This window comes from Pelophylax lessonae (assembly GCF_965119305.1).
Source record: "Pelophylax lessonae genome assembly, chromosome: 3".
Classification (NCBI taxonomy): Eukaryota; Metazoa; Chordata; class Amphibia; order Anura; family Ranidae; genus Pelophylax; species Pelophylax lessonae.
The window spans coordinates 34,527,723-34,541,566 of NC_138770.1; the positions used below are offsets into that span (position 1 = coordinate 34,527,723).

At 42.6% G+C, this 13,844-nt stretch overlaps 1 protein-coding gene across 1 annotated transcript in view; it reads right to left on the reverse strand.

The window, feature by feature from the left end:
* The window catches only part of LOC309550280 (maltase-glucoamylase-like), a gene marked incomplete at its 5' end in the record, with an annotated part of 526,737 nt that overhangs the window by 190,198 nt on the left and 322,695 nt on the right, over positions 1-13,844 (reverse strand). The window contains 2 exons of the mRNA XM_082250685.1: positions 3,524-3,662; positions 8,763-8,847. Of these exons, the coding sequence (XP_082106811.1) occupies positions 3,524-3,662; positions 8,763-8,847 (224 nt within the window). The remainder of the gene's footprint in view (positions 1-3,523; positions 3,663-8,762; positions 8,848-13,844) is intronic.

Genomic DNA, 13,844 nt, shown 5'->3' on the forward strand with positions numbered 1-13,844 from the left:
GAGAGAGTTTGTTCATGCCCTATTTTTTGGCTTCTATGCACACTACTTTGGCTATAGGGTAAGTGCGACCTCTAGTGGTCAATTTGGAGGAATACCACACAAAAGGTATGCAATAGTATTCTCACTGCTTTTACCACTATTAAACCACTATATTTATTATTGATTTTTACTATTGATTTTTATTATCTATTTATTGGGAATCATATTTACTACACTATTTATTAAGACCATACCTTATTTATATCCACTTCACTCAATTTTTTGGTCTATATTCAGTCAGTGATTTGGAATCTTCCACAGGCATAATATTTGCACATTTCATATATCTGCACTATATATCATGCACTAAGCACTTTTTCCTCTATCCCACTCGCATTTTGCACATGCGCTAGGTAGCGCCGTTTCCAACTTCTCACCCCCACACTATAGAGGTACACGGTTATTTGTTTTTTTCTCTTTGTATTGGAGAAGATTTTCTCTTTGGGTTTTCAAGGCTGTGTTTATGCCGGTGTTGATGGCTTTGTTTTTGTAACCTTTCTTACGGAAGGAGTTTGCTAGTGTTCTGAGATGTTTATCTCTGTCTTCTGGGTCTGAACATATTCGGTGGTATCTGATGGCCTGGCTGTGTATGATGGCCCGTTTAGTGTGTTGGGGGTGAAAACTGGAACTGTGGAGACAGCTGCATCGGTCAGTCGGTTTCCTGTATATGGAAGTATGAAGCTTGTCATCCCTGATTTATACTGTGGTGTCTAGGAAGTTGACATGCCCGCTAGAATAATACATTTTAAGTTCAGCTCTCCCTCTGTCTTATCTCACTAACTATGCTAGTTTTATTACCATTGCCAGTTAAATTTGTTTATGTTTGTTTGGTTTTCTCTTTTTTTTTTCCTTTGGCTTAGAGATTTTTTGTTTTTTTACCATTCTTTTAACCACTTGCCCACTGCTCACATTGAGTGTACTGCGGCAAAGCGGCACGATCCCGTCCAGCGACGTAGACCTACGTCGCTGGACTCCTCTCCCTGTAGGCGGCGCTCTCGCGCCGCCGGAGGCCCGCTCCCGCTGTTTTCATTCACAGCGGGAGTCGGGCCAGGGGAGGAGCAGCGGCGATCGCCGCTGCTCTGCCCCGATCGTCGGGGAATCGAGTGAGGAGATCCGCCCGCCTGTGTAAACAGAGCGGGCGGATCTCCATAGTGACAGGGACTGACAGATTGCAGTGTTCAGTATAGCTGGACATCCGATCTGTCCCGGTCTCACAAAGTCACCTCCCCCCCCCACACGTCAGTAAGCACCAGCCATACATTAACCCCTCCCTCTCCAATAAAATTAACCCCTTCACTGCCAGTGTCATTTTTACAGTAACAGTGCATATATATATAGCACTGATTACTGCAGTAATGTCACTGGTACCCCCAAAAGTGTCAAAAATGTCAGTCAAGGGTCCGATCTGTCCGCCGCAATGTCGCAGTCCCGCAAAAAAAATCGCAGATCACCGCCATTACGCGTTTAAAAAAAAAACACCAAAAATGACAGAAATCTTTCCCTTAGTTAGTAAACGCAATAACTTTTGCGCAAACCAATCAAAATATGCTTATTGCGATTTTTTTTACCAAACATAGGTAGCAGAAAACAAATTGGCCAAAAATTAAAAAAAAATTTGATTTTTACATTTTTTTTGGGGGGGAATTTCATATAAAAAAATGTTAAAAATATTGTTATTTTTTCAAAATAAAAGCTCTTTTTTTGTTTATAGCGCAAAAAGTAAAAATCGCACAGGTGTGCAAATACCACCAAAAGAAAGCTCTGTTTGTGGGAAAAAAAGGACATTAAATTCGTTTGGGTACGGCGTCGCACGACCGCGCAATTGTCAGTTAAAGTCGCACATCGCCGAAATCGCAAAAAGTGGCCTGGACGGAAGACAGCAAAATCCTCCGGTGGTAAAGTGGTTAAACATTTTGTGAATCAGTACTGCTTGGACCTTGAAGAAGGGGACATACCCCGAAAGCTTGTCCTGAAAAATTGTATGTTAGTGCAAATAAAAAAAGTATCACGGACAGTACTCAGTTGTCTCTGTCGCAAGTGCACTAATACGGCTACAATGACTTCAAGCTTATGATTTTCTATAAGTTATACTTACATTTTTTGTGACTCAAGTGTGGAGTTGCAATGGCATCACAATCATAGGTGACTTTACTTTCAACACAAAGGACTGTGGAAACAGCCTCAGTGAACCAAATTAATCACAAGTTTGAGGATGAAAGTAGTATAAAGTGTATTGTCACTAGATTAGCAAATTAGACTCTAAAAAAAAGTTCTTCTGTAACAAATACATTTAATGGAATGTTACCTTGCTTTATTATTCTATGTTGGATCAGAAGTTTTGTTTCCTGGACACATCACTATAGTGAACTCAAACTGCATCCATTTTAGATAACCTGCATTCTTTATAAGATTTGTTTTACTAAATTCCTATATGAATTTTCTACAAACATATGTTTGTGTAACTGCTTTGACCATCATTTTAAGTTTTTGGAGAAGTTCAAATCTCACTGAGAGGCAGTGGCGTAGCGTGGGGGGTGCAGGGGGGGGGCCGGCCGCACCGGGCGCAACATTTGGGGGGGCGCATTCCACGCCAGTGTCACTCTAGCAAACTTTAAAAATTCTTCCTAGCGTGTCACTTCAGCCCCTGCCATCTTCAGGCTAAACGATGGCCGGTCGGCGCCCTGTGATTGGGCCAACATTGTCATGTGCAGCAGTGGGGCTGGCCAGTGGCAGAGCCCCGCCTCGCTTCTGGAGCCCGCCTCGCTGTCTTCTAAGTCAGCCCTGCATGTGCCTCCGTCCCGCCTCCTCTAAGCTCTCACAATCCTCCCCGACCCGCCCCCTGTAAGGGCTCGATGACGCGGTGGTGTCCTCTGTGTAGTGGGCAGTGTAGTGTAGTGTAGTGGGCAGTGTAGTGGTCAGGTAGGAATCAGGTAGGTCATTGTAAGGGTCAGTGTCGTTGACAGGTAGGTCAGTGTAGTGGCCAGTACAGGAATCAGGTATGTTAGCATAGTGGACTGGTAGGTCAGTATAGGAATCAGGCTGTTCAGTACTATTGTAGGAAGGGACTCGGGGAGTATTAAAAGTCCGCAGGTTAGGGGGCACAAATTACTTGCCTTGCCCCGGGCGCTGACAACCCACGCTACGCCACTGCTGAGAGGATTCACCCAGCACTGTGCTGCAGAGTTTTCTCATTTGATTTGGAGTACTCAGAATTCTCTGGGGCTTCTTTAGAGGAGGACAATGTCACCCCCTGCACCATGGAAATCAGGGAAATTGTGAGTATTATATATTTTTTTTTATTCCCTTACAGGTCTTGTGTATACCTTTTCGTTAAATGTTTTAGCAAAGAGAAAAGAGGGAAGGCAAAGGTAAACAGCGGGCCTAGCATATAGCGCAAGGCCTGCTTTAAATCAATTCAGTACAACAAAAAATGATTGGTAACTATGGCTAAAAATGTTGCATATTGTTGTTTTTAAGGACTCACTCAAAAGTTGGTTTGGAGTGTGACCATCCATATAAATTGTGGACATCATAGTGGTCAACTGACTCTCCAGTAGGAAGATACTGTCTACTTTCCATGCATAAAGTCTTGTGTTCTAAGCCCATATGAGATGATTCCAAACCTAAAAAGTCATAAGAGGTTCAACCATTGATTTTTTCATAAACCTTAATTGATTTAATTGATTTTTAACATTAATTAACAATTTGTTGGTAAGGCAATCACATAGAAAAAGTGAAAGGTATTGTAGATTCTTCAAAGGCACTTTAAATGTAATTCAAATGGTCAGGATGTCCGAAAATGTATGCTTAAAAGAATAATGCAGATTCAGATCTACCAACTCTTTACATATCTCCCAAATACTCAAGTGCTGAGATCTCTAAACATATGCCCTTAAACTCCCATGGCTATCATACCGGAGTCTTGCTTTCTCTTTTACATTTATGTAATATTAATGATATTGACAATAGAAGACTCTTTTATTGTTAGAATGTACATCCTGCATTATACATACTACCAAAGTTGTTTAGTAAACAGCTGTGTATATATGTCATATACAGTGGGTACGGAAAGTATTCAGACCCCCTTAAATTTTTCACTCTTTGTTATATTGCAGCCATTTGCTAAAATCATTTAGGTTTATTCTTCTTCCTCATGAATGTACACATAGCACCCCATACTGACAGAAAAACACAGAATTGTTGACATTGTTGCAGATTTATTAAAAACAAAATACTGAAATATCACATGGTCCTAAGTATTCAGACCCTTTGCTCAGTATTTAGTAGAAGCCCCCTTTTGATCTAATACAGCCAGGAGTCTTTTTGGGAAAGATGCAACAAGTCTTTCACACCTGGATTTGGGGATCCTCTGCCATTCCTCCTTGCAGATCCTCTCCAGTTCTGTCAGGTTGGATGGTAAACGTTGGGGGACAGCCATTTTTAGGTCTCTCCAGAGATGCTCAATTGGATTTAAGTCAGGGCTCTGGCTGGGCCATTCAAGAACAGTCACGGAGTTGTTGTGAAGCCACTCCTTCGTTATTTTAGCTGTGTGCTTAGGGTCATTGTCTTGTTGGAAGGTAAACCTTCGGCCCAGTCTGAGGTCCAGAGCACTCTGGAGAAGGTTTTTGTCCAGGATATCCCTGTACTTGGCCGCATTCATCTTTCCCTCAATTGCAACCAGTCGTCCTGTCCCTGCAGCTGAAAAACACCCCCACAGCATGATGCTGCCACCACCATGCTTCACTGTTGGGACTGTATTGGACAGGTGATGAGCAGTGCCTGGTTTTCTCCACACATACCGCTTAGAATTAAGGCCAAAAAGTTCTATTTTGGTCTCATCAGACCAGAGAATCTTATTTCTCACCATCTTGGAGTCCTTCAGGTGTTTTTTAGCAAACTCCATGCGGGCTTTCATGTGTCTTACACTGAGGAGAGGCTTCCGTCGGGCCACTCTGCCATAAAGCCCCGACTGGTGGAGGGCTGCAGTGATGGTTGACTTTCTACAACTTTCTCCCATCTCCTGACTGCATCTCTGGAGCTCAGCCACAGTGATCTTTGGGTTCTTCTTTACCTCTCTCACCAAGGCTCTTCTCCCCCGATAGCTCAGTTTGGCCGGACGGCCAGCTCTAGGAAGGGTTCTGGTCGTCCCAAACGTCTTCCATTTGAGGATTATGGAGGCCACTGTGCTCTTAGGAACCTTAAGTGCAGCAGAAATCTTTTTGTAACCTTGGCCAGATCTGTGCCTTGCCACAATTCTGTCTCTGAGCTCTTCAGGCAGTTCCTTTGACCTCATGATTCTCATTTGCTCTGACATGCATTGTGATCTGGAAGGTCTTATATAGACAGGTGTGTGGCTTTCCTAATCAAGTCCAATCAGTATAATCAAACACAGCTGGACTCAAATGAAGGTGTAGAACCATCTCAAGGATGATCAGATCAGAAGAAATGGAAAGCACCTGAGTTAAATATATGAGTGTCACAGCAAAGGGTCTGAATACTTAGGACCATGTGATATTTCAGTTTTTCTTTTTTAATAAATCTGCAACAATGTCAACAATTCTGTGTTTTTCTGTCAGTATGAGGTGCTATGTGTACATTCATGAGGAAGAAGAATGAACCTAAATGATTTTAGCAAATGGCTGCAATATAACAAAGAGTGAAAAATTTAAGGGGGTCTGAATACTTTCCGTACCCACTGTATACAGTATATGAAAACATCAATTACAGCTTCTCTGGTCAATCCTTGGATTGTGTGTCAATAGGAAGGCATGGAGGCTAGCAGGAGGCAGATAAGGCCTAAACATGGAAACCAAGGCAAATAGTGTCCCTGAGGTTCCTGAATAAGAACTTGGAGCTATGTTTGTGCCTGGGAGCACTTAAGTGGACATAATGGATTGCATATTTTTTTGCCTTGAAACTTTTAACATTTTTAGTTTTACTACAGTTATTATGTCTCTATAGAAAGAAGGAAATAATGAAAACTAACACAATGGAGTTGATTTACTAAAGCTGGTGTATTAGCATCTAACTTCAGCTTCTTTAATTAACCTTTGACAAAACAAAAATGGAAGTTGACTGGTTTCTATGCAGAGCTGCACCAGATATTGCACTCTCCAGTTTTAGTAAATCAAATTCTAACCCCAACCTCCAGAATATTTTCTCTAGGAATCTTTGACTTTAAGTCATGCAGGGGCCTGGAAAATGAAACTTAAAGATATGGAATCTTTGCACCCTAGATTTAACTCCTAGTCCTTAACAATTTAAGCCCCGGAGGATTTGGCTGCTAAACGACCAGGGGGTATTTTGCGATTCGGCACTGCGTGATTTTAACGGACAATTGCGCGGTCGTGCGACGCTGTATCTAAACGAATTTGGCGTCCTTTTTTTCCCCACAAACAGAGCTTTCTTTTGGTGGTATTTGATCACCTGTGCGATTTTTTTTATCATACGCTATAAACAAAAAAAGAGCGTCAATTTTGCAAAAATAACAATATTTTTTACATTTTTTTATATGAAATTCCCCCCCAAAAAAATGTAAAAATCAAAATTTTTTAACATTTTCGGCCAATTTGTTTTATGCTACATATGTTTGGTAAAAAAAATCACAAAAAGCGTATTTTGATTGGTTTGCGCAAAAGTTATTGCGTTTACTAACAAAGGGAAAGATTTTTGTCATTTTTGTTGTTTTTTTTTTTAACGCGTAATGGCGGCGATCTGCGATTTTTTTTGCGGTACTGCGACATTGCGGCGGACAGATCGGACCCTTGACTGACATTTTTGACACTTTTGTTACCAGTGACATTTCTACAGTAATCAGTGCTATACATATGCACTGTTACTGTAAAAATACACTGGTAGTGAAGGGGTTAACTTTTTTTGAAAGGGAGGGGCTATGTGTGTCCCTAGGGGCGTGCTTTCTACTGTGATTGGCTGTGGCTTCAGATGTATGAAGAGTGATCAACGGTTCTACATAGTAGAACCGTATGATCATCCTTCATACACAGGGGAGAATGACAGGCAGCTTGTTTACACAAGCCGCCTGACTTTCTCCCTCTCCCCCGCTGATCGCAGAGTGACCGGCGGACATCGGGTCCGCCGGTCACACGTGCGGGGGGGTCCGTGACCACGCGGGAGCGGGAGCGCGCCTCCGGGGGCGCACGCTCGCTCCCTAGACCCTCACAAGCTAGTGACGTAGCCCTACGTCACTTTGCCTGTGAGGGGCTGACTGCCGACGTAGATCGGCGTTAGGCAGTGGTTAAGGGGGATCTTCACTTAAAAGGATACTAGGCAGAAAAACAACGTATTTGTTTATAAACTGGTATAAACTGGTGATTTTTTTTTTCCTTTGGTTTTCTACTGGGAACAAAGGTATTGGGTCTTGCAACATACCTAACCCAATAACCACTTTGTTGGTGCCAGTAGTTGATAAGAGCCTAGTCCCTGTAAAAACAGAGTTGGAGTTTAAGTGGTCCTATTTTTGAACCAGTTCCTTTAGGCAGTGACCTAAAACTGATTGTAGTATAGGCTGTTTTTAACACAACAGGTGGCCTATACTGCTGTTACCATTTTGTTCAGTGAGGAAAAACCTAACAAATTGGACTTCTGGACTGGATTCTTAACCACTTGCCGACTGCCTAACGCCGATCTACGTCGGCAGTCAGCCCCTCACAGGCAAAGTGACGTAGGGCTACGTCACTAGCTTGTGAGGGTCTAGGGAGCGAGCGCGCGCCCCCGGAGGCGCGCTCCCACTCCCGCGTGGTCACGGACCCCCCCGCGCGTGTGACCAGCGGACCCGATGTCCGCCGGTCACTCGGCGATCGGCGGGGGAGAGGGAGAATGTCAGGCAGCTTGTGTAAACAAGCCACCTGTCATTCTCCTCGCTGTAAAGACACTGATCACACGGATCTAGTATGTAGATCCGTTGATCAGTGTCCTTACAGCTCAAGCCACAGCCAATCACAGTAGAAAGCACGCCCCTAGGGACACACACAGCCCCTCCCTCCCAAATAAAGTTAACCCCTTCACTACCAGTGTATTTTTACAGTAACAGTGCATATGTATAGCACTGATTACTGTAGAAATGTCACTGGTAACCCCAAAAGTGTCACAAATGTCAGTCAAGGGTCCGATCTGTCCGCCCCAATGTCACAGTACCGCAAAAAAAATCGCAGATCGCCGCCATTACGCGTTAAAAAAAAAACAACAAAAATGACAAGAATCTTTCCCTTTGTTAGTAAACGCGATAACTTTTGTGCAAACCAATCAAAATACGCTTTTTGCGATTTTTTTTACCAGACATAGGTAGCATAAAACAAATTGGCCGAAAATGTTAAAAAATTTTGATTTTTACATTTTTTTTGGGGGGAATTTCATATAAAAAAATGTGAAAAATATTGCTATTTTTGCAAAATTGACGCTCTTTTTTTGTTTATAGCGCGTGATCAAAAAATCGCACAGGTGATCAAATACCACCAAAAGAAAGCTCTGTTTATGGGAAAAAAAGGACGCCAAATTCGTTTAGATACAGCGTCGCACGACCGCGCAATTGTCCGTTAAAGTCACGCAGTGCCGAATCGCAAAATACCCCCTGGTCGGAATGGGGGTAAAATCTTCCGGGGCTTAAGTGGTTAAAAGTTTGATTATCTTTAGACATAAAACAAAACTGTAACTAAGATATACACTATATTGCAAGAGTCAAATAGTAAATCAGAAATTGTTCATACGTGGCATATATGGAGGTCTGTTCAGGGCTACATTTCCACAACCATTGACAGATCCGTGAGCAAAACTAGCAGGCTCATTCATATCCTAAACAGAAAAAGTAATAACAAAGACTGATTAACTTGACAGGTCTTTGCTTCTGCAAGCTGATTCACCCCAAGCACAAAAACATTTCTTTGCATAATTACATGTCAAATGCTGTTGCTATGCTGGATAACTTTTTCACAATCTGAGATATGGGTTTCCCCAAAAGTCTTTTTCAAGTTGAATTTAAATTTACAAATATTTTTTTTTTTTTTACTTATTTGTATAGATGGAGCTATGGTGAACATACTCAGGGCCAGATTAACATAGGGGCTATTGGAGCTGCAGCTCCAGGCCCCTACCTTTTATATAGGCCCCGGGTTGGCCATATTCACTGTTACCGCTCTTCTGTCACTTGTAAACACAGAAGTCTGGCTTCTATGCTCGCTTCCCCAGGCAGCTCCCTCAGAACCTCCCCACACAGCACGAAGGCCGGACAAGGAGGGACAGTTGCCGATGCATGGATGTGTTTATGGGCTTCAGAGACAGCATCCCATGTTGAATTAGGCATGCATGGCTGCACCCTTCCTCCTCTGGGTGCATGCCAAGGCACGGCCCTTAAGGCCCTTCAAAATCCTCAGCACCAAGCCCATGATGCTCTTAATCCGGCCCTGAACATACTGGCTTATCCATATGTCTAGAAACTAGGCATAAGGTAATGATAAAGCTGTAAATCAGGTAATAATATATGCCATCTCATATACAGTAGCACAGGGATAATCAGTAGCACAAAGACTATATTTTGAGCTAGGTTATATTCTTGCCTGAAGTGATCCCCCTGTTGGTGCAATTGAAAGCAGCTTACTTAGAAGGAGAGAGGCACATAATTAGTCCTAAAAGTGAGCATGGGTACAGGTGACTAAAGAAAAGAGAATGATTCAAAATTATTTCTTCTGCTGAGCACCAAGGGCATTACAAATTGGATCTCTGTAGGCCTGTTACCCTCTAAAACCCTGTAAGCTGGAAGCAAACTGGTAAGTGGTTCTTAAAATCAATTTGGCACTTTCCAGAGAACCCCAGATTCCAGTGTACCAACCAAATTCCATTTGTGTCAATAAAGCAGGGCAATTTTGTGGTCAGGGAAGTCAGACCTCTGATTTGCATACATGAGTTACAGGTGTTTGACTCATGAAATACAGAAACAAGAGGGTCGACACGACAGAAACTTTTCAGAAGAAAAGGTTTGACATAGCAATCTGTTCATTCTTAAAGCGGAGTTCCAGGCACAGAAGTCATTTTTCACTGAACATACCCCCGGGACAGTCAGGGCTAGCACATTCCACAATGGCTAGCCTCTGATCTGTCCCGGTTCGCACTTACATTTTAGAAGAAATACTTACTTATAAAATTTCTTCCACAGCGTTTCCATCTCTCTTGTGGGCAACTGAAGCCGGCACGGTCCTCTTCCGCGTCTTCTTGTCCCAGAATGCGCCCGCACCGGCCCCTCTCGTCACTTCCGGTGCGGCGTCGCATTCCTCCACAGTTTCTGGGCATGCCCAGAAGCTGTTTAGCAGGGGAATGCGGCGTCGCCCGGAAGTGACGAGCGGGGCCGGTGCCGTCGCATTGATTCCTGGGAGCGATGACGTTCAGCTCCCAGGAATCATCGCGAGATAGGAAGTGACAGCGGAGCCGCGGCGCTGAGGGAGGAAGTACTCTGAGGTGAGTATTTACGATCTTCATTTACAAGGTGAGTAAACAAAAAAAAAAACCTAACTATCCAATTCCTTTTCAGGTGAGGTCTACCTAGCGGAGGGGCACAAAAAAAAATATCGATTTTGTGCCCGGAACTCCGCTTTAACAGGACAGTTTTTGTTTCAAATGTATAAAAAAATGGCACTGTTGTATTATTTTAGCTCTTTTCAAATAATTTCTACTTGGGTTACACTCATCTTTCATTCTTTCTGTACTGATTACAGCTACAGACACAATACAATTTACCCTCAGTTGGTAAAATCCAAAATTCTTAGTGACTGCACTGTTACCAGCATGATTTCTCTAGAGCACATGGACAAGTCTAATGATTCTAAACCATCAACATGGGACTCATGCTGAAAGGCTAATTTCTTGCTAGAAACGAATAAGGTCACCGAAGCTGCTCAGAAGCATGCTGTGCTGCTGATTGTCACAGGACCTAAGACATTTTCAATTATTCACTTCCCTGTGTGTCCTGCTAAATCAAGCGTCTGATCTTTTGAGGGAATTATTGGACTTCTGAAGACTCACTTTTACCTGCTTCTGCTGTAAGTATAAGTAGTTTAATTGTAACAGTCTCAGTACATAATAGCATTGCTTTAGATTAGGGATGCACCGAATGTTCGGCGGCCGAACATTATTCGGCCGAAAATAGAAAAAATAGCACTTTCGGTGTTCGGCCGAATAAGTAAAAAGGCCGAATAAATTTGTGCCGAACAATGTCAGCAGCGGTCACTAAATGGCGGCCCGCGCGATGCTTCCGCCCGGACCGCGAGCCCGCTACCTAGGAGTCCTTCAGTCCCCTTCCTCATTGCGGCTCCCGGCTCCCTGCTCACACGCCGCCGGTGTCCTGTCCGGCCGCGAGTAGGGGGTGTGACGTCACGCGCGCGTCCCGCCCCCTGATCCTGACTGCGGCTCCTTCACACTAGGTCCAGCGAGCATGACACTATGTGCACGCCCCGCCCCCCTGTTCACGGCTTTTGGCTCCGACCTGGCTGCAGTTCAGGTATGTGGAGCACATTTGGGGGAGAATACGGTAGCTGCACAAGCATTAGTGTGCAGACTGGCATATTTTGCCATATGTTGCCACTTGCCATGCTCATTAGAGTGCCCTATAAAGTGCCCCTTAAAAAAAAAGAAAAAAAATGTGCCCAACAGAGTGCTCCCTTGACATAAAATGTGGCCATCAGCGTGCCCCTTATTTTATGCTAAGGGACATGCTGATGAGCATATTTTATGTTAAGGGGCACTCTGATGGGCATATTTTATGTTAAGGGGCACTCTGATGGGCATATTTTATGTTAAGAGCAACGTTGATTTAAATGTTTTGTTTTGCCCATCAGAGTGCCCCCTAACATAAAATGTGGCCATCAGCGTGCCCCCTAAAAATTGGCAAAATAAATGGAAAAAATGTGAAACACCGCGTTCGGTATTCGGCCTTCGGCCAAGCATTTCATTATTATTCGGCTTCGGCCAAGAATTTCATTTCGGTGCATCCCTACTTTAGATGGAAGAGAGAAGTAGCACATAAAGATATTTTTTTTACGCTTCTGCGTAGATTCTTCTTAACTCCTTTAAAACATTGAAAATGAAAATATAAATATTCTAACACTCTATTTACCATCTCAAGTTATGCATTTTTATCACATAATCAGTATATAGAATTTTTCCTTGACTCCAAATATCTCCCATTTTGTTACTAATACCACCACCACCTTTGTATCTATAAAAGCCCTATAACAGCCTCCACTATTCTTGGCCGGCTTTGCACAAGATTTAGCGATTTTGTGTTTATAGGAATTTGTGGCCATGTTGGATAAGGATATCTGATTCAAAGATGGTGTTCCAATGTATCCCAAAGGTGTGGAGGTTAGGCCTCTGTGCAAGCCACTTGTGTTCCTCCACAAAAAACATGTTTAACCCTCCTCTTATGTTAGAATTCCGTTACTATCCATGATGTTAGGGTCAGTTTTGACCCGTGTCTTAAATCAGCCATAAAATACCCTCTGAATAATTATTTATCATCAAATTTGTTTCTTACCTCTTGGTTACCTTGTTAGGCTTCTTTATCCTTGAAAAGATTGGTTTTAATATTTTTGGTGTGACCCCTTAGACCTTTCTTTTGATAGCATACCTCTCATTGTCAAATTGAAAAAATGGTAAAATAAAGTCAGCAACTATGAAATGTATTGGTCCTATGTTTCTTTACTTTATTTAGAGAAGCAGACAAGCAGGAAAAGGAGATAGGCCCCTCCCTAACTACAGCTCACAGGGTTGAGAGGGGATTGGCTGTCACTGTTACTAAGCAGAGAGAGTGTTTATGATTTCAGTTTTGGCATTTATTAGTGTCCTAAAATCCTATATTATAACACCATGAATGTCTTAATTTTCACCACAGTATTTTATAATTTAGTGAAAAGGATTCTTTTTCTATTACATTTTTTAAATAGAGGTTCCTGACAAAGTAAAAAAATCTTGATGCAATAAACAAATTTATGTGATACTTATAGACATTCAAAACCTGAAAACGGGTCAGTTTTGACCCTAACACAAGAGGAGGGTTAAATATTAAAATCTCTATGGACCTGCTTTTGTGCAAAGGGATACAATCGCGCTGGAGCAGAAAAAGGCTTTGACTCTGTATGTTGTAGCATTACCACTTCACTGGAAACAATGACTAGTACAGTACCCCTTAATGGAAATGTGTTGGGCATGTAAATATGTGTAAGGGTCAAGTGTCCACAAAGTTTTAGAATGTATTTGGGCAACTAACATTTTCAGGAGTAAAGGTTATCTTTGGTAACCTCTGAATTTTCTGTCCTTACAGTTTTTAAGAATTAGCAGGGTAAATCCAGTTTAAAATGTTACATGGTAGCACAACCCTGTGATAAAAGATTACATTTATGGTGAAATCATGGAGAGATCTGGTAGATGGAGTCATCCCATTATATCGAGACACATACGCACACAGGGGCTGTCCAAAAAAACACCACCGCGTCTGGCAGCGATGGCTGGAGGGTTCCTCGGCCGCCCTGCTGGCGTGCGCGGAATGATAGAGATCCTTGGTCCTGTTACCCCATTTCCCTTGGTTTTGCTGATTTCACAAGTGGGGTGTTTCTTCCCTTTTTCTCTCTCATTATGCTAACTGTGAATGCTGTATCGTTAATAATGTGAATGACAGCATCATGTTTATCCCTTCACGGTCATGTAACTGATTGAATGCACCATTGTTGTTTTTGTACTGTGTTGTTGGTTTTTTTTCTCTGTTTAATACCAATAAAAAGATTTTCAAAAAAAAAGAAAGAAAT